General features: G+C 44.3%; 1 protein-coding gene across 15 annotated transcripts in view; it reads right to left on the bottom strand.

The window, feature by feature from the left end:
- ptar1 (protein prenyltransferase alpha subunit repeat containing 1) overlaps positions 1-2620 on the bottom strand; it is a 135107-nt gene extending 132487 nt beyond the window's left edge. For 2 of the 15 annotated variants that reach the window (XM_068650275.1, XM_068650274.1), the window contains exon 1: positions 2321-2404. Coding sequence is in view for 12 of the 15 variants with exons in the window: in XM_068650279.1 (XP_068506380.1) it covers positions 2321-2406 (86 nt within the window). In the remaining 3 variants the exon portion in view is untranslated. Of the gene's footprint in view, positions 1-2320 lie in introns of all 15 variants that reach the window. The other 13 variants (XM_068650279.1, XM_068650282.1, XM_068650283.1 and 10 more) reach the window with 13 other exon arrangements.
- Between the last annotated feature and the right edge of the window lie 19444 nt (positions 2621-22064).

The raw sequence follows: 22064 nt of genomic DNA, 5'->3' as shown, positions 1-22064 counted from the left end.
ACAAACGAAAATCTTTGCTGCACAAACGAAGCACAAACAGACGGTACCATTTTGGGTCCATTTGGAGGAAAATGGGGGGCTGGGTGACGTCATTGCTATAAAATAAATGTGTAATATCTACGAAATCATAGCAGCACAAACGAAAATTTTTGCAGCACAAACCAGCACAAACGAACGGTACCACTTTGGGTTCATTTGGAGCAGATGGGGGGCTGAGTGAACTCTGGATGACATATAAAATAATCTTTCATAACTAAAAAACCATAGCAGCACAAACGAAAATTTTTGCTGCACAAACCAGCACAGACGAAGCACAAACGAAACAAACTACTTTCCTTAAAGGCCCAGAGACACCGGTATATGTATAAATTGGTTTTAGTTAGCTTATGGGCTTATAAATATCAATTGACGCTCGAAACAACGAAAAGGAAGCTGTTGCTCTGAAAAATATCATTTAAATTTGCCGCACAGACGAGTTTGACTGCACCGAGCCGCCAGCCGGACGTGACGTCTCATGACGTCTCAAGTTGTACGCGTTTAGCTTCAGTGAATGTAAACAAAAAGAGAAGAGGGGCCAGCGCGGAGACGTCGGACCAGGTTTGCGGCCAACCCAGCTCGCCTAGCTGTGCCTTCCATTATCCTGGCGTACGTTCGTTCGCGGGACAACAAGATGGGTTGTGTTCGCCTGATAGGATCCACGAACCGAACAGTGCGTCCCTGATGTGTGCTCGTGTTCACAGTGGCCTGGTTGACTGTCATCTTTCCGGACTCTGCTGTGCATCGGGAGCGGCTAGCGTGCTATCACTCTTATTGTTCTGTTCATCTTCTTGTTTTAATTTTCCTGTGTTGTTTACTTGTATGTGCGTTGTGAACTCTGTCTTGTCACCCTGGGATAGTGAGAAACGTAGTTTCGATCTCTTTGTGTGTCTTGACATGCGGAGGAATTGACAATAAAGGAGACTTTTAGACTTTGACTTTGAAAAGTATGTCGAAGCGTGACGGGAGGGGCCCAATTCAGAAAACATGCTCAGCTCGTCGAAAAAATGCGATTTAAGCAATAAAATAAAAAATGCGCCTAAAACCTAAACCAAACGCTGCAGATGTTCATTTCTCCATGCGCAGTGGTCAACTCGGCACTCTACTCTTTTTACTATGCCAACCTAACCACAGTGACGGGAGAGGCACAATTCAGAAAACGTGCTCAGCTCGTCAGGAAAATGCGATTTAAGCAATAAAATTAAAAATGCTTATAAAACCTAAACCAAACGTTGCAGGTGGTCATGTCTTCATGTGCCGAGATCAACTCGACACTCTAAAGCCCCCAAGAGCACTTTTTACTATGCCAACCTAACCAGAGTGACGGGAGGGGCACAATTCAGAAAATGTGCTCAGCTCAGCCCAAGTGAACTGCTAGATTCATCATATTCTGCATCAAAAGAGGTTTCTGAATCGGATAAAATGCTAATATTGCCGCTAGAAACGGAGCTGTCGCTATCATCTACCATGTTGTTTGGGTTTGTTGACATCCAGATGTACAACTTGTGACGTCACAGTAACGGCGCCGCCAGTCTGGCTTCGTGCGGGACCCGATCGACAAACTGGCATTTCATTTTAGCTTTATTCTTAGTAATCGGTGTCCATTTTTAATTTCCAATGCAGCAAATGTGTTCACTTTATACATTCTATCAAATTCCGTTCTAATTGAAAAAAAAAAGGGATGTCTCTAGGCCTTTAAATTTTGCGTGGGGTGAGGGGCCAGCTTCACGCAGGTGTGAAACTGACCCTAAAATAAATGACAGGATCCTGAACCCCTGCAACACCTAAGTATAAACTTTAGTATAAAGAGTAATCGATTTACTAGTGGTTCTTGATAATTGACTTGTTACTAGTCACTACCTCCAAGAACGCATCACATGGCGTTATTTTAAATTGTAATGAAAACGACAGTGTTTTGTATAATAAGAATGAATGAGAATTCCTTTTATTAGTCATTATACATAGTATAACGAGATTGTAGCTGCCCAACAGTGCAAAATAATTGTAAGGGCAACATCGCTACTCTCAATGGACGATCTAAATTAAAACAACACGCTTCATCAATACACTTGCTTTTACAACTTAAACTGAATAGAACACTTACTGAAGAGCCCAGAAAGAAAAATTGGAAACTTTGCTTGACCTGCTCACATTCCAGGATATTGTCGAGGCCGACATATGTTTATATGTCGGCAGTTTTGCTAGTCAACAGGGACGACCGGGTAATTTAAAATAGCAGACGCAGACGTTTTAGTATGTAAATATAACAGATAGTTACACTTACATGTTGGGGTTCCTCTTCAATGCATTACTAATATCTTTAACTACTCGTTGTACCAAGACATCCAACTCTGACCGCGACTCCGCCATTTTGGGTCAACAAATGACGTCGTACGTTGGGCCAGTGTTTCCGGGTGAAAAGACAAAGGTTAGCTCATGTCTCTTATGCTGTATTCCCTTGAAAAAAAAAACTGTCGCAATCATACAGGGATGAGAATGGCAAATGTGAAAAAGCACGGAAAAGTAGCGGGGATATGAATGAGTGTGTGTGTGTGTGTGTGTGTGTGTGTGTGTGTGTGTGTGTGTGTGTGTGTGTGTGTGTGTGTGTGTGTGTGTGTGCGTGCGTGCGTGCGTGCGTGCGTGCGTGCGTGCGTGCGTGCGTGCGTGTGTGTGTGTGCGTGCGCGCGCGCACACACACACACACAGGACTGTCTCAGAAATTTTGAATATTGTGATATAGTTCTTTATTTTCTGTAATGCAATTAAAAAAACAAAAATGTCAAAAATTCTGGATTCCTTACAAATCAACTGAGATATTGCAAGTGAAGGAATGAGGTCGAAATACAAAAAGTTCTGCCTCGCTACAAAAACAGATATGCTCAAACCTCATTGAATAAATTAAATAAGCAGACAAGTATATTCACATATTAAATGAATAAAAGAAACATTTTAAGCATATAATTATACCTACACACCAAATCAATAAAGAAGACATAACTAGACATTTTTGATAAGTGGTGATGAGAAAGGTTTTTATAACTTTATGATCTGATATATTTCTGAGGACTTTGAAATAAAAAATGACTTTTGATATATTGCCTAAATAGCTTAATGACCCTTAAGGAACTGTGGAATGCATGTGTTAGATAAATTGTATATATATGTTATCATGCGTTCCCTAATGAGTACTTATTAATAAAATTATTGCACAGAATGCTTGCTGTTTCGCCTTGCAGACGTCCACCAGACCACAACAAGTCATACGATGCTGTCTGGAGCTTCCTGACCTTCTACATCTCTGGGAATCCAAGAAAGCTGTTGATAGCTCAAACTATTTTGTTGATGTCTGCACATGGCATTTTGTCCTTGCACTCTTTTCTCATGGTGTCTTGTCTGTGACTTCTTATTTCACATAGCATTTTGTCCTTGCACTCTTTTCGATTCTCATGACATCTTGTCTACGACTTCTTTTGTTTATAGAATCTCGTTTCTTTTCTCATGAGACAAAGCCCACGCTTCCCCCCACCTCAGGGGCTAGTCTCACATTGTGGGTAGGGCATTCCTAAATAAAAAGAGCGAGGAGTGTTAACGGACCTTTAGTCTATTTCGGGACTGCTGTAAGTCTGAATGCACTCCTCGCGAGAAAAGACTCAACATTCTGCCTCACTGGTTTTGTCTGCTGATCCTTTTTCTAATTTTGAACCTAACAGATTTTTGGGGGCTCGTTCCGGGGTCTCAATAGACCTATTTCGGGGTTCCGGCCGACTTTTCGACGCAGGACAAGTCCTTGGCCAAGGCATATAGATAGAGAAACCCTTTTCACGGGGCTGCCTCGATCAGTCGGTTGGACACCGGAGTGGTTGACGAGATCATCCGAGGAGAAGGCCCAGCAGACTGTGAGTATGAATGTTGATTCTGTTGAAAGTAATGAAAGTGCAGTGACAAGAGGTCACTTAAAACCTTGACAATTCTAGACCCTATCAAGTGCAATTAGAAACAGTTAAATTCCGCTGGGATGATGGAGTCCCCTGACTGATAAGTCAGTTAAATTCCATGGGAGAGCGGACCCATCTGTTTTCTAAAGAAGTACAGGTAATTTGGAGCAGTTAAATTCCGCTGAGGTGTCGTGGGGCCTCCTAGTTAACCTTCCTAATGTGTTAGCTTTCTGCTGCCATCTGGGGTGTTTTTCTTAACTCTTGTTTAGCTGGTTTGGCTTCTTTATCCATGAAAAGATAGGTTTTATATCTACTTTGAGAAAAAGGCAAAAATAAGTTTTTCTTACACAATAGGAAGGTTAAAGAGTTTAGATTTTGTAAAGATCCACGGGAGGGCGGACTCCCCTGCTTGCCTGTGAGACGATAAGGATGCGCATTGTGTGTGTGTGTATGGTTTGACTGAGAGTGGTCTCATTTGAGCTCTCCTTTATGTAAACAGTGGTTTTGTGTAAAAGCAGAGGAAGACTTCCACGTACCGTGCCAAGCGGTCCTCTGAGGATGCCATCTGCTCTGCCCTCCACTCGGCCCTCACCCACCTGGAGAGAAAGGACTCATATGTGAGGTTGCTGTTTGTGGACTTCAGCTCTGCCTTCAACACCATTGTGCCGCAGCGACTCATCTGCAAACTCGACGAGCTGGGCCTCAGTACCTCCCTCTGCAACTGGATACTGGACTTCCTCTGTCAGAGGCCTCAGGTGGTGCGTGTTGGCGACAAAATCTCCGCCAGCATCACGCTGAGCACGGGAGCCCCCCAGGGCTGCGTGCTCAGTCCATTGCTCTTCACCCTGCTGACGCATGACTGCACTGCGACCTACAGCGACAACCGCATAGTGAAGTTTGCTGACGACACGACTCTGGTGGGTCTCATCACGAAGGGCGACGAGACTCGGTACAGGTCGGAAGTTGACCTTCTGACCACGTGGTGCAGGGACAACAACCTCCTGCTGAACGTCAATAAGACCAAGGAAATGATTGTTGACTTCCGGAAGAGTCACACAACACACCTGCCGCTGATCATCGACGGTGCTGTGGTGGAGAGGGTGAGCTGCACCAAGTTCCTGGGGGTGCACATCAGTGAGGACCTCTCCTGGTCCGAAAACACCTCGTCACTGGCAAAGAAAGCTCAGCGCCGCTTGTACTTCCTGCGGAAGCTCAGGCGTGCATGTGCTCCTCAGGCAGTCCTGTCTACATTTTACCGTGGCACCATTGAGAGCGTCCTCACCAGTTGCATCGCTGTCTGGGGTGGTAACTGCACTGAACAGAACTTGAAGGCCCTGCAGCGCATAGTGAATACGGCTGGTAAGATTATTGGTGCTTCGCTACCCTCCCTGAAGGACATTTACACCTCCCATGTCGCCCGCAAGGCAACCTCGATTGCCAGAGATGTGAGTCACCCGGCTCACTCTTTGTTTGACCTTCTGCCCTCTGGGAAGAGGTACAGGAGCCTGCGCTCCCGCACCACCAGACTCGCCAACAGCTTCTTTCTCCAGGCTGTTAGGGCCCTGAACTCGCTACCCCCTTCTGCGTAGCGTGCGGCACTGTTGCGCTATTTTCGGGAATGTCTGCTGTACGCGCACTTGCTCCTTGTTTTTCTGCTCCTCCTATTTATTTATTTATTTATTTATTTATTGTTGTGTTAGTTATTCATTATTTATTCAGCACGCTTTTGTTATACTTGTTTACTTGTTTGTCTGTTGTGAGCCATGTCTTGTCACCGTGGGATAGGGGGGAACGAAATTTCGGTTTCTTTGTGTGTCTTTGGCATGTGGAGAAATTGACAATAAAGCTGACTTTGACTTTGACTTTGAAAGGAGACTTACCACTCATTGAATATTTTACCACTGTCCGGTGAATAAAGTTGGCTTTAGGACACTGTAGGTGCCATTCGAATTGCCAACTCCGAAATTTAGAGAAATAAACCATGGGAAAATCAAATAGCAAACAAAAGCCGCTACCCCGACATGAATTGAAATGCAAGGGGTCGGCACCGACAATATAAAATATCTTGACAAATGCATATTTTGGACAGAGGGGATTGCATTATGTGACGTGGCGGTGGCGAGGCTCTCCGCACTTCAGTTGCTCCCCCCACCCTTGTTATCAGCTGGGAAGATTGTCATGTCTATGTTGTGGGTCCGTGTGTTTGTTTCTGTGTATGTTTGTCTTTGTGTATCAGTTCGTTATAAAGGATGGAATTGCGTTAAATTGGTGCACGAAAGCGGTGTGCTAGACAATGGTTTATCAGATTTGCATTGTTAAATGTAAAAAAAATTAGAAATGATAGAATAAACTGAGGGTTGTGGTCAGAAACTCGTCCAACAAGGAGAGTGCCCAGCCCTCATAAAAATGTGAGAGTAAGAGAGAACATACATTGTAGAATTGGATAAAATTTAATTATTGATTGGTTATGACATAAGACTATACAAGGACACATGTAAGGACAAATCAAAGATTTGAATCACTTAGAGTTAAAAACAACATTGCAAGGGGGGCACTTTTTATCAACAGAACACCAAGTAAAGTATTAAGTAGTGGGCATTTGTGATTGGGATTGAATTAAGGATAAAATTAGGTCAATGATTAGAAATCAATGGTGCTCTACACAAAAAGGCTTAAATTTTAATGGGGAAATATTTGGAGTACTGTGTTGGTCTACATAGGTCATGGGCCTAGTTTATTTGGTTTTGATTGTGGTTTGGGTTTATTTTGTTTATTGTTAAGGTGTTCCTTGTTATTCTCTTATCCCCTGCATTGCAAATGTCTTCTTGATGCAGATAGGTTAACAGGCTGGGACTTTAGTGAGGAGATAATTTGTCGATTGATGGGGGTTAGTAATTGTCCAAATTCTAGTCACACGTTTTGAGGGACCACAGCAACAACATTATATTAAATTTGCAGGCCATTATTTAGTATGATATGACGGTGTCTAGCTAAGTAGACTGTTCTAAAAAAAAAAGAAATGTGAGAGTGAAGGAGGAGTTTGATTTGTAATCTGACATTTGGGTCCCATTTTTGAAGAGTGTTAGAGATTTGCTCACTCCAACTTATTTTGCAAGAACCACACGGAAGACAAGGCAAGTTCTTTTAGACACCTGCAGGTGGAGAGTTCACTCGTTGAAGGAATGAAGTCTAAAAGTCTCCTCCCTGCAAGGGCATATTTATTAGGAGGAACAGAGTGGGGGTGGGAGTGGACAGGTTTGGTGAACCCCCGGCCTCTGATAAGATCAGAGCAGGGGGTGTTTTACACTATTGTGGGAAACAGACTCTGCATTGTGAGGGCCAGACGTGATTGATTTAATTATCACATTGTGAGGGCCAGACGTGGTTGATTTAATTATTACATTGTGAGGGCAAGACAAGATTGATTTAATCATTACAGTCTACATTCCAACATAATCATAGGATCAAACTAACCTGAAAACCCTAACATCTCCCTCCTGATTTATCATATGATTATGCCACCCCAAACAACAACGATAAGCAAGAGAAAAAAAAAAACATATATACGTATAATGAAGAAAGTAGAATGGTAAAAATAAAAACAACAAACAATGATAGCAACACTTTCCAGTGAAGATGAGGCATTACCTCAACACCCCAGATCAAACTTATTGTGTAAGCGAAAAACCTGCTGGCCAGATGTTATTAGCAGGAAAATTCTTACACGGCCCCGTTGCCACAGGCGGCCAGAATGCTATGAATAACAAAAAATAAAATGAAAAACACAGAAACAGTACATCATTGTATCCATCACTTGCGAAGCATTTTCGATGGTCAAATCATCAAGTTTCTGTAAAACATGCTCAACAGAACAGCACCTACGCAATCCACGTCTCATTATCATTATCACAACTGTCATGTCTAAGAAGTTGTATATGTGCCCGTGTTTTCGTCAGCTGATGATGTTCTAGTCTGTAGGTGAGGTCTGTCACACACACCGGCGCACACACTCTTGTCCAGTTGGCAGGCAGCATCGGACAACTCCTGTGACCACAAAACCATGATCCGTACTGAACAGGCACGTGCACTCATAGGATGCAGGTGGGGCAGTGCCTCTGAACTTCTGGCTGAAGTAGGTCCCGTCCGATGGTGCAGCCATGTTGGTAGTAGAGCCCTTACACCTTGAAAACGGCTCTCTCATCCTGGCACACAGCGGTGATGTCCAAAGCTCCCATCCAGTTTCCTCCTGGAGAGCAGTCGTCGTTAATGCATTTGTGGGTCCTGCAACCTTGGGTGCAACATGTGCAGTCAGCAAGACTTGGAATGCTCCCTCCCGTCGTGGCTGGCCCAGTTCCTTCCTTTGATGACCTCGATGTAGACCCAGTCTCCTGGATTGATGGGGTTGTCGACCTGTGAGGAGGAAAGATCAAGCGGCAGTAAATTTGTCTTTGACACAGTTTGAGCGTCCTGATCATATAATCTGCCAAGGACTGCTCTTCATCTGTTGTTTGCAACTCTCGTAGTCAATTGTAGTGCCCATTTAACTGGCAAATAGGAATGTTTGCGGGAAGAGTTTGAACACTTCCTAATGATTCCCTTTAACCAAAAACTATTTATGACAGGGGCGTTCCCATTTATTGCCTCCTGGTTTAAAAGAGATTGTCTTACCCATGCCTTCTTTCTCCTCACACGCTCGCACCCACACAGGGTGTGAACACACACACACACACACACACGCACACGCACCCACGCAGACAAAGAGATTCTAATCCATCTCTCATGCAGCTTCTCTTGATAGAATCTCCTATTGGTAACTGTATAGCAGACGTTTTAGCATATAATCCCATACTCTGCTCTCTCACTTCTACTTTTCCATGTCGGTGCAGTCGTAGGTGGCCCCTATTGCAGTCATTGTCTTGTTAACTGTCGCCTTGTGACTCCTATGCATGATTGTGTGAATGTCAAAAATTGAACGTACCTAACTTTCTGACCATCCAACCTCCACTGTGGTATAAAAAACCTTACTATTGTATTGAGTAGGTACATTGAGCAACCTAGCTTCCTCCTGACTGCCAAATGTCCTGTTCTAAAATTTATATAACTCGACCTCTACGTCTTAAGCTTGATGAGCCAAAATATCAGATCTTGCTCTTGTTTCCTACCGTTTTAGCCTATTTGTTTTATCCAAATCCGTTCAATCTCTGATTATAATCTGTACCCCTACGTATTTTTCAAATTTTTAATTATTTATTTATCAAATCTCCTCAGTTCTGTCAAACTCAGTGCACAATGAACCTCCCTTCCACTTTGAACCAAGCTCCACCAAATTTGGGAACGCCGTAGCAAGGAGTGCGATTTGGTTGTCAGACACTCCAAGTCCATATCTTTTTGCCGCACTTCACCCTATCAAGTTGGTGTTCTTTTGTTGTTGCTTCAGAGTGACCCCATCCATCACTCTTGAATGAGTCCATTGTTCAAATGAGTCAATTTTCATCATTGTGAGTTCCTCCGCTTTTCACTGTCTTTTCTCGTCCCCGAGGATGTTGTATTTCCTCTGGAGTGTACTTGTCCTCCTCCAAGCACAACAGCAGTCTTTTCTTGTCCTTCGCCAAAGGTCAAAGGTGCTTCAGAGCCAGGCACCATTTTGTGGTTGTTCACGGCTGCAGGCGAAGACTCGGATTGGGTTTCAGGGGCCCTGACACTGAGAATGACAGGCTGGTTTGAACACTTGTAAGACTATCTCCAAATGTAGTTGCTTCCATCAATTTGCTGGTAATGTTTGTTTACCAAACTTCAAATTCTTCTAATAACAGAGGTCTCGTTTTTATATCGTAAATCCTGCAACTCATCCTATTTTTTTTGAGCTACATTTTATCTATCTATAGTTCCAATTTAATCGGACAGTATGTTGTCTTCAGTATCATTATTGAAAATCAACTCATCGAGGTCTGCTTTCCACATCAAGCCCTGATCTGTATGTCTTGACCTATCACATGTTATTGTCATGCTTGCTCAAAAATGTGACTTAGAGTATGGTGCTGTGAATTCTCAATCTCCCCAATGAAATTGGATCTCCCCTCGTAGTTCTTATCTTTCTCATGTTCCTGTTAGCCTGCAATTGTCCAAATCAAAAATGTTTTCTTTTAACTGTCTTTCTTTTGAACCTCTAAATCTCTCGTGTTGCTAACCTATCTACACCAGAACAAAAAAAATTACCACAATATAACACCAAATGTATTCGAAAATTCATTGTCATAAAGTGTTGTATTATTACTATCTTCCACTATCTGTCCTACTCACTCCCCCCCTTTTTGAGGCCTGGCAACGCCCATGCCTCACACCTTGACAAACTTTTTGGGAGAATGTGTTCTTTACTACATACGATTCCATCATTATTTAATTTGACTTTCTTTCCAAAACGCTTCTCAATTTCTCAGTTCACACATCTTCTACATGTGTTACTGGTTCTCCAGTTTTTTTTTCCTAGTTAATTATCAATCCAAAAGCTATGTGTTTCTTTCTAACATTCAACCTGCTCAAAATCACTCTTTCATCAAAGTCGCTCTACTAATTTTCTATAGTAGTCACCAACAACTTCAACCATTCAACCTGTAATTTCTTTTCATTCAGTCTATCATTCATCAATGTTCATTTGCATCTCACACGCAGTCTCCAAAAAGGAGTCTTTCTATCACATTGGTCCCAATTCATCCAAGCTCACCACACAACATTCATATATCATTTTCAACTTAGGTTTCCTGGTAGAACAATCCACCAATTCAAAAAAGACTTAACTAAACCAAACAACTGGCAAATTAATCTGAATTTTTTTCTTTGTTTTTAAATTTGAAGAACTCAATCTCTCAGATTTAGCTTGCATTTAGAATTTTGCATAATCTTATAACACAACCAATCAATTATTCCTATTAAATGTAGCATTGCAAAATCTTAAATTCACAATTTAGCTTCTTCCAATTCCTGAAAGCATGTTCTGTCTTTTTTTTTTTTTTTTTTTTTCGAATTTCTCATGTGGGCTCGACACTTAACATGCACTAGTGTGGATTAGTTTCTGCTTGCAAACAGATTTCTCTCTTTTTCCTCTCATTTTTATCTTTCAAAATCATTTCTGTTCTGCGGTGCAAATTGGATAGACCACAGTCTAGCAAAATTTTTTTATACTAAAACTTTAGCCAATGTTCATCATTTTAACATATACGCACACACATGCACAGCTCTCGCATGCAAAAGGTAGGTCTCAGCCACAATGATTCGTCACAGGCTGGCCATTTCCTGTGGTCGATCATGAGCTGGTCCCTCCCATGCACACGAGGACAGCACATTCTAATTTTATTTATTTATCTTCTAGAAGCAAGTTGCATTTCTTTACCACTTGATTTGCATATTTTAACTTCAGTGTAACACAATTTGAGCTCTAGTCATTTGTAATTTGGGCATACAAACAGCATTGTCATACTTCTTGGATGGACAGGACTTCTAATAATCTAAAAAAAATTCTAATAATCTGACAATGACATGTTTTGCTGTCATATGGGCATCTATTCTTTCTTTCTCTGTATGAGCATAAGCGGTCAAAGAGGAGGAAGCTTGTCATGCTAAAAATGAGGCTTTTCCTCTTTTCCTTCCTCCACCCTTTGATTGATATTGTTTTGCAAAACGACACTCTCGTGCGAAGTGTCCTCGTCTCCCACAGTTCCAACAGTTGTCAGAATCTCGTGGGGGTTTTGAATTATATGGCGGCCTGCGACCTTGTTGGCCTCTACCTCTCCCTCTGCCTAGCTGGGACCCTTGGAAGAAGACTGTTGTATCTTCATCTAGTTCATCATCATCATTATCTAGATGAAATACATCAGAACTTTTGCCTTTTTTGATCACCTTTTCAGCATGTCTGGCCCATTGCATAGTTGTTGTCACACTTGCAACATCCACTTCCACCAAATGTTTCCTCACCAAGTTGCCTATTTCAGGGCGGAAATTAGTGAGGAGCGCATTTTTGAGCTGTTGTTGATAAGCACCCTCAGCTGTATCATTGAATGGGATGCCACTATGCACCCTGAATTCTTTTTCAAATCTCAATTGAATGGCGGCCTCATCACTTTTCAACTTTCTATCTTTTGTCTTTTGGATTTGTTCTCTTCTTTCTTGTGAAGCTTTCAACCACATTTTAGCACAATCCAATTCACTCTCTTTTCTTTTCTTTTTCAGTCCATTTTTCTTTTTATCCACACTCTCTTCTAAAACATCAACTACTATCTTCCACACTTCAACTCTCAACTTCCCTTCTACTCCATACTTTTTCTTCCACTTCGGCATATATTGCATACAATTAAGAAATCTACTCGCCATGTACTTCTCATCTCCGTCAAGAGGTAGAGATTTACCGTTCTTATTTCCCATCTTAATTTTAGTAGCTTAAGGTTTTACAATTTTTTTTCAATTTTTTTTCTTTGAGGATCCTCAATGCAGGTTTAAATTGACCTTTCAACAAATTACTAGCCTGTTTTATTGCCGTGGATCAATGCTAGAACTGCTTCTTAGTCAACTTATCCTACCAGTCACACACTCAATCACACAAACTATAGCGCTTTTTTAGGCCTATCCAGGGATGGGTGTAAAACCCTCCCAAACAGCTTTGGAAAAACGGACAAAAGAAAAAATCTACGCCCTTCTTCAATTAAGAAAAAGAAGCTCTGTTTTTCTTAGCCCGTTTCTTCCACTGGGACTTGAACCCAAGCTATTCTTTGGCTTGGAAAAACATACAAAGAAAAATCTACGCCCTTCTTTGATTAACAAAAAAGAAGCTCCGTGTTTCTTAGCACGTTCCTTCCACTGGGACTTTAACCCAAGCCAGATCCCTCAGCTCGGAAAAACAGACAAAGAAGAGTCTACACACTTCTTCGATGAACGAAAAAGAAGCTCTGCCTTTCTTAGCCTGTTTCTTCCACTGGGACTTGAACCCAAGCTATCTCCCGTGCACCTCTATGTGTTACGCGTTTAACAACACAACACAATTTCAAGAACTTACTTGTCCCCTGGTTCGTTGCACTGCCGGGTCCCGTCAATCCACCTCTGTCAGACGAAGGCAGACCTAAGATGCTGGCCCAGCGAAGAATTTCCTTCCCAGGTCTTTCTTTACCAGGTCCGGCTAGTGGACGCTGGCCCGTCGACGGTGTACAGCGCGTCGTCCTCCGTCAGCCAGATGATGGGTATGAGGGTCCCGGGTTTCGGCACCAAAATGTTAGAGATTTGCTCACTCCAACTTATTTTGCAAGAACCACACGGAAGACAAGGCAAGTTCTTTTAGACACCTGCAGGTGGAGAGTTCACTCGTTGAAGGAATGAAGTCTAAAAGTCTCCTCCCTGCAAGGGCATATTTATTAGGAGGAACAGAGTGGGGGTGGGAGTGGACAGGTTTGGTGAACCCCCGGCCTCTGATAAGATCAGAGCAGGGGGTGTTTTACACTATTGTGGGAAACAGACTCTGCATTGTGAGGGCCAGACGTGATTGATTTAATTATCACATTGTGAGGGCCAGACGTGGTTGATTTAATTATTACATTGTGAGGGCAAGACAAGATTGATTTAATCATTACAGTCTACATTCCAACATAATCATAGGATCAAACTAACCTGAAAACCCTAACAAAGAGCATAGATTGTTTTTGTTTGTTTATTTTTAAAGATATGTTTAACAGTTTATCTTGGTGCAGTAAGAATATAGCAATTTTGCAAGACTTAAAATTAAAAAGCAAAATTACATTCTCATTTTCCCAGATGTGAGGGAAATTGAAAGATAAGGAAGACAAAGAAAAGATAAGAAAGAACTTGCTGTTGCACAGACAGGAAGATGATGACACAGTGTCAGCACGAGCTCGCTTAAAAACCGCAGCTGAGAATGTGATGAGTGAAGATGAGAAAAATGATCAAATTACAAAGACAGATGTTGTGGCACGGCAAAGCGAACCATCCTTTCCGTCTTTGTACCCCAAATTAAACGACTCATTGCTTCCTATAATTTGAGAGGTGATGAAGTACAACAGGTTTTCATGGCATCCTTAACCAAACATTGGGCAAGCGTTGAAGGCACCTGGAGTCCTTTTGAGCTCCAGGGCCGTCCATTGGAATATAACGGGGTGCCATTACAAATACAAATTGACCAACTATTGCAGGATAAAAATAAAATTTCAACGTAGAGCAAATTACACAGACATTGGCCGGACTAAACAAAAACAAGATTGTCAGGCAGGGGACAAGACGGAGGACTCGGATGCAGAGTCGCTTCTTTCTGGGATTTATTCCAGCAAGCACACTGAGCAAAAGTACAAATCAAATCGCCTCTTGCGAGGGAAAACACGTGGCAAAAAGTACAAACAAAAGGTGTCGCACTGAGGCGAGTCAAAAGGCTAAAAGTACAACTCAAAACGCCTCTTACGAGGGAAAACACGTAGCAAAAAGTACCAACTAAAGGAGTCGCACTGAGGCGAGACAAAAAGGCGATGGGGACCAAGGCACAAACAAAAGCGTCGCTCGGTGGCGAGACAAAAAGGAGGGTTCTTACAGAGAGTTCGGACATCAAGGGATCGCTGGTGGTCGGGACGAGGCAAGACACACTGGCACAAGACAAGGGGAAGACACGGACTAAATACACACAAAAGGGCGGGGACACAGGTGATGACAATTAGTGTCAATTACGTAGGTGCACACAATCGGGATCAGGGAAGACAAGACAACCAAACACCGAGGAAGAAAACACGAACTGAAACGGAAGGGATGACAAAATAAAACCGGAAGTAAAGTTACGACAATCGACGAGACAAAAAACTGGAAAAATAAACGCGACCGCATGACAAAGATAAGTTGTTTGAAGACTTTAGACACAGACCAGAAAGAGTGTTCAACTGATGTCTATGATCAACAACTCAAAAATGCTCTACATGCAAATTTGCGACCAGTGTTATGTCGACAACGAATAAATTCGACAATTTTTTTTCCCTATAAAATGGTGCCGTTTGGGTTTGAAGTACATAGTCGCTTCAAAGGAGGAAAAGCATGATTTAAGATACGTGATTGATCAATGAGAAGGCCCTTGTGCCAGGGGTGTCAAACTCATTTATTCGCGGGCCGCGGTTTAGTCATGGCTTCTTTTGGAGGGCCGGTATGACTGTCATACCCGAGTAGATGTGTGAGCGCCTCATATTGTGGGGGCTGCGGAACAAGCTGACGAGTACCTCGCTTTCAAATCAGACAAGTAAAAACTGGTTTAATATTTAAAATTTAACATATTACTAAAAGTGAAGATAATTTGCGATTCGAGTGATGGCACATGTATATGAAGCACAATTTGACACCTGTGCCTTATACAAAGGTAAAGTTGGATTGGAATTTGATGAAACGGATATGGACATCCACATATTCCATTAGAGTTTAAATTGCTTGCAATGTAATTGCGATTTAATTAACACCTGTGTGATTGATTGATTGATTGATTGATTGATTGAGTGAGTGAGTGAGTGAGTGAGTGAGTGAGTGAGTGAGTGAGTGAGTGAGTGAGTGAGTGAGTGAGTGAGTGAGTGAATTTCTGTCGCCTGCACGTCATCTTTCCTGCATGGCTACGTTGCTGTCTCAGCTGCATCTGACCGTTGAAAGATGCACGACACTCATTCCTGCCACTCTCATTCCCCTTCCTGACGACGGCGAATTCCATGATTGTGTCGATGCTGCCCAACAAATTGCAAAGGCTCGGCCTGATTTGGAAGATACGCCTCTGCCAGATGGTCATGTGGTTTTTGTTGATGGGTCTTCTAAGAAAAATGAATCTGGTGTGACCCTTACTGGCTATGCCATTGTTACTGCTGACGTGGTTTTGGAGGCTGCTAAACTGCCATCCAATATGTCTGCACAGGCCGCTGAGCTCATTGCTTTGACTGGGGCTTGCAAATTGTTTGCAAACAAATCCGTCACTATCTGGACTGATAGTCAGTATGCTTTTGCTACAGTGCACGTGTTTGCTCAGCAGTGGAGCAACCGTGGCATGATAACTTCTGCAGGGAAGCCCGTCACTCATTCCACATTACTGACTCAACTTGTGGACGCTGTCCAGCTGCTTTTGAAGATAGCGGTTTGCAAGTGTGCTGCTCACACTGCGAGCTCTGATCCTGTTTCTCTCGGTGATGCTTTTGCTGACAAATCCGCTAAGGCGGCTGCAGAGGGCCTACTCCATGTCCTCTCGTCTCTCACAGCTCATGATTCGATGTCACACATCTCCCCTGATGTGTTGCTTGACATGCAGTCTCAGAGCCCCTCCCAGGAACGGCTCTCTTGGGAAAAACGGGGTGCAACTAAAAACACTGTTGGTCTTTTTGTGTGACCTTTGGGCAAACCTGTCTTGCCTCGTGACTTGTTCAAGTGGGCTGCTATTTCGAGTCATGGGGTCACCCATGTCTCGACGGGGGGTATGGTGAAACAAGTTGAAGCTATTTATACAACATACGGCTTTGCAGCATTTTCACAACAATTTTGCAGAGCGTGTTTGATCTGTGCTAAACATAACCCACAAGGCAATTTAGGACCTCAGAGAGGGAAATTCCCGACTCCGTTGTATCCGTTTCAGACAATACATATGGATTATATCCAATTACATAAATGTGAAGGGAAAGAATATTGTTTGGTCATAATAGACGCATTTTCTAAATGGGTAGAAACATTTCCTACCAAACATGCTGATGCACTCACGGTGGCAAAGGCCTTATGCAAAGACATCATTCCAAGATACGGTATTCCAGAAAAAATTTACAGCGACAATGGTCCACATTTTGTAAATCAGACAGGGCTAACTCCCTATGAAACTATGTTTGGAAGACCTTACAGGCTTCCTCAGTTCAAGAACACATGGGAGATCCCCGAGAAAGCCGCGTTAGCTGATTACATGAGAAAAATTTTGGAACGTCAAAAGAATCTAACCAATAACACTGATGGTGAACCCATTTCTCCGCAGGAAGACCCCAAAGTGGTACTGGGAGACTGGGTTTTGATCAAGAGTATCAAGAGGAAGAATTGGCATTCACCCAAGTGGGAAGGTCCCTTTTTGGTACTACTCACGACACCTAATGCTTTGAAAATAGCCGAACGCAACACGTGGATTCATTTATCTCATTGTAAAAAGGTGATCTCTGCAGACCCAACCTAAGTACGGAAGGTGAGCAAAGTCTGGTAATAGTGCCTGATCCTGGTGCCAAGATCCAGGGTTGACACGAAAGCTAGCAGAAGCCAATTTCCAAGACACCAACCCGAAGCTCAGGGTGTTGACTCTGAGGAGATCCAAAACATGAGCATTAGAGAGTCATTTTGGTGAGCTTTAATCGGGCTGTAGCCTGCGCAAAGTCTACCATGTGCTTTTGGTTGCTTTTTCTGGTTTGTGTTACCATTATATTTTTTTCGGGGGTTATTTTATTTGTATGGATAGAGTACCATGAGCCTCGAACATTCTTCTCTCAGGCAGCTACCAACGCTAATTCTAATCGATATGGCTCATGGGGAAAAAATTGCTAGACATAAGCGCGACACTAAATCCCCTTTTGATCAGGTTGTTTGTATTCCAGGAACCGTCTGCGTTCCAACTTGCGTACCATGGCTTTTGTCTTGGACTTACAATAAGTCATTAATGTTTACTGTGGCTCCTAATACATCTTCTTCTATTATTTTACCTATGAAAAGTTTGAAAGGTTTCGAAATGGTCACCCCGCTCTCTGGTTCCAGTGAAGAGGCTGTGTTCTTTGCTAAACGAGTGACTTTGAAAAATCAGGGCAAAAGCCTCCTTTTGACTCTTACACTCCCTGATGGTCAAATTCGTCCTCCAAATGCCACCTTGTTTAACACTTCTTGTTGGGGTTTTCAAACTGTGGGCTTGGTCCTCTGGAATCGATCCTCACTTTCCTATTGCTATTTGCATTAATAAAACAATGTCGGTCGCAGACCGTCCCGTTACAAATAATTACACCCTGTCAGCAGGAGCAAAAATCACAAGTATGCTCCTCACTGATGTAGACAGCTATTTTGTAGCCTCCACAGGAATAAGCGGTCAAACCAACAACTGGCTTCTTATGGCTGAGCAAGCCGCAAAGATGGCTAACACCAGTTGCATTGCATGCATGGGTCCAAGACCTCTTTTGAAAATCATACCTGCCAATATAGTTCCTAAGTGTGCTGTTGCTTTAATGTTAAACTCATTCATTTCACCCACTCATGATTGTTTTAAATGGGATAAGGTTTACCCTGTTGCCTCTATGACAAAAGCTAAACCCCTTTTTTCGTCTGATGTAGCTAAGGGTAATTTTACATGCATTAGATTACCTGGTACCGGTGAGAAGCTCGGCGCCCTACCTACTCCATGGTGTGGGTCCATGGCCAATGTCACTGCCCCTTTTTTGCCCATTGCTCGTAGTGATATTTGGTTTTGGTGTAATAGTAACAAACTTTATGATAGGTTGCCTTTCAACAGCTCCGGAATTTGCGCTTTGGTAACCCTATTGCTACCTGTTCATTTGATACCGATGTCCTCTTATGATCTAACATCTTTTGCTAAGTCCGTAGTGCCCGTATTCTGGCCGAGAACGAAACGCCGAATGGCGGGGCACAGCTAATCCAACCTACATCGACGCCATTGGTGTTCCTAGAGGAGTACCGGATGAGTACAAGCTGGTGAATCAGATAGCAGCTGGTTTTGAATCCGCCCTGTGTTGGTGGTGTACTATTAACAAAAATGTTGACAGGATTAACTATGTCCATTACAACGTGCAGAGGCTTGGTAACTGGTCCGAGGCGGGTTTCAAGGCGGTCCACTCCCAACTGGCCGCTACTTCCCTCATGGCTTTCCAGAATCGAATGGCCCTTGACATGCTACTCTCAAAGGAGGGGGGTGTCTGCGCCATGTTCGGTGAGCAATGTTGCACGTTTATTCCGAATAATACTGCAGCCGCCGGAAGCCTGTCCCAGGCCCTTGAGGGCCTGCGGACCTTGAACGGGAAGATGAAGGAACACAGTGGGGTGAACACAGAGGTTTGGACCGACTGGTTGAACGTGTTCGGAAAGTACCGCACCCTGGTCTCCTCTGCCCTGGTCTCCATTGCCGTTTTCTCTGCCATTTTGACCTTCCCTTGTCTCCGATCCCTAATTAACAGGCTAATTACAACTGCTATCTCTCCACCAGCTGAGACTTTCCCGTTGCTCCAAAGGGATGACCTTTCGATCGACGGGGGTTCCTCCTCTAGTAACGACCCCGTCGGCGATTCTATTGTGGTAAACCTGTCCGGTTTGTTTCCTGAACCTGGCTTTGCCGATTATGACTCAGTTTCCTTCCGGGTGTAAGTTAGTTCTTGCGAAATGTGATCCCTTGGCTGAAAATCTTTTTGAAGTGGCCATATGGGTGATGTGTTGGTCTCCGGGAACTTATGATAAACAGGGGGGAATTGTTAGATAAATTGTATATATATGTTATCATGCGTTCCCTAATGAGTACTTATTAATAAAATTATTGCACAGAATGCTTGCTGTTTCGCCTTGCAGACGTCCACCAGACCTCAACAAGTCATACGATGCTGTCTGGAGCTTCCTGACCTTCTACATCTCTGGGAATCCAAGAAAGCTGTTGATAGCTCAAACTATTTTGCTGATGTCTGCACATGGCATTTTGTCCTTGCACTCTTTTCTCATGGTGTCTTGTCTGTGACTTCTTATTTCACATAGCATTTTGTCCTTGCACTCTTTTCGATTCTCATGACATCTTGTCTACGACTTCTTTTGTTTATAGAATCTCGTTTCTTTTCTCATGAGACAAAGCCCACGCTTCCCCCCACCTCAGGGGCTAGTCTCACATTGTGGGTAGGGCATTCCTAAATAAAAAGAGCGAGGAGTGTTAACGGACCTTTAGTGTATTTCGGGACTGCTGTAAGTCTGAATGCACTCCTCGCGAGAAAAGACTCAACATTCTGCCTCACTGGTTTTGTCTGCTGATCCTTTTTCTGATTTTGAACCTAACAGCATGCCTGATGTTTTTTCTCTGAATCATGGACACGGCCAGAGTCGTCTTGACCGTTCAGTACTTGATTGTATCTTATGTTTTGACTAATGCTAGACGCCAGTTTCTGTTTACTACTGAACGCTCTGCACAGAGGGAAATAGTTTGCCTAACAAAGAAAAGATACGGTTGAATGAGGTACGACAGTGTATGTCCAAGATTGGAGAAGAATGTTCACAGGAAGGTCACATGGAGATAAAACCAGCAGGTGCCAGAAGGAGCCACCCAAATACTCGGCCAAAGATTATCGCCAAGGCCGAAAGACGGGACGGAAGACAACAGCCCCCCTCCACACACACATACCAACAGCCCCCCACCTACACACCGAATCGCCCATAACCAGCACCACTCCCATGGAAGCAGACTCTCCTTCGAACTTGCCCCACCCCGAAGACTCATCGCCCATCAATCCTGGCCCACAATGTGCTACTGAATATAAAACTGATCTAACAACCTTGGACTTTGCCTTTTCTGAATGGAGACTTTCCGCTCTTGAAGGGCCCAGCGCTGTATTGTACTTTCCTGAAAACAGAGCTTTTTGAACAAGAATTGTGATTGAACTCAACCAATCTGTCTAAGTCTAATTCCTGCTTCAGTGTCTTTGCATTTTCCTAAATCTGAAGAAATCAAACGAGCACGCAGTGAGTAAATTGGATAACAGGTGATTGGCAAAGGCTTTTGCCGTGAGGCGCAGATAACGCGCTCCCTAAATTGTGGACAAAATCCAACACAAGGCTTTTATTATTTTTGTCACGTGCTGGTGCCACCTGCGACAGGACCACGCCCCCCTGTCAGTGGAATCGCCGTCACCTGCCACGGGTTCATGGACAGCGCTATATCAGCGCCGCCAGCGCAGACCCGAGTGTCAGTCTGTCCCGTGATGCTTCGCTCATCTGTCCCTGAGAATCTGACTTACAATTCGAATCCACAGAACTGCTTGTCCACCCCAGCCAGATCGCCGCTCCAGCGCCAGCCACCCCCATCATCCCCTTCCGCAATAAAGTCTGTCGCTACGCACTTGGCTGTACTGTCCGATCCCTTACAGTACAGACTGACCACGCTATGCAGCCAGCGAACGACGAGACGGCATTGAGCCGACTGGAGCGAGCCGAGACCGCCATAAGCAGCCTGTCCGCCGACATCCGGAATCTGATCGAGGTTGGTCAACAACAACAGCTACAGCAGCAGGAGATGGCCCAAGCCCTCGAGAGACTGTCAGTGGCTGCGTCCCCGGCTGTCACGGCACCCCCGCACCGCCCATCTGCAGAGGCCAGGAGGCTCGTGGACGTCCCGGAGCCCCGCCTTGGCAACATCGAGAAGTTTAACGGAGACCCCAAGCACGTGAGGGCATTCGTGACTAACTGCCGTATAATGTTCAGCCTCCAGCCCGTCACATTTGCGTCGGAATCTGCCAAGGTCGGGTTCGTCCTCACCCACCTCACGGGCGAGGCGCGGCTGTGGGGTCTGGCCGAATACGAGAGGATGGCCCCAGCTTGCGATTCATTCGACGCCTTCGCGGAGGAATTGCTCTGCCTGTTCGACCTGGGCTCCGCCGCCGAAGACGCCGCCGAGGAACTGGCGATGCTGCGTCAAGGTAGCCAATCGGTCGCGGAGTACGCACTTAAGTTCCAGACGTTGGCCAGCAGCAGCGGATGGAACACGCCGGCGCTCGTTAGCACATTCCTCAACGGCCTCGCTGAGTACATGAAAGACGAGCTGGTTTCTTACGATCGCCCGCGAACCCTAAAGGGCGCGATGGACTTGGCGGCCCGAGTAGACCAGCGGATCCGGACGCGGCGGCGCGATCGGGAGAGGAGGTCCCCGCGGAACCCGCGTGGTCACCTTCCTCTGTCTGCTGGGGACCCGCCAACCACACCACCCGCCGAGCCCATGGATCTGGGAGGGGCTCGGGTCCCCTCGGAGGAGCACCGTCGACGCCTCTCACTGGGCTTGTGTTTTTACTGTGGGGAGGGGGGTCATCGGGTGGCGGGGTGCCCGTTAAA

This window comes from Syngnathus scovelli, chromosome 3 (assembly GCF_024217435.2).
Source record: "Syngnathus scovelli strain Florida chromosome 3, RoL_Ssco_1.2, whole genome shotgun sequence".
Classification (NCBI taxonomy): domain Eukaryota; kingdom Metazoa; phylum Chordata; class Actinopteri; order Syngnathiformes; family Syngnathidae; genus Syngnathus; species Syngnathus scovelli.
The sequence above is the reverse complement of the archived record's forward strand: the minus strand, read 5'-3'. Positions and strand labels throughout refer to the sequence as shown.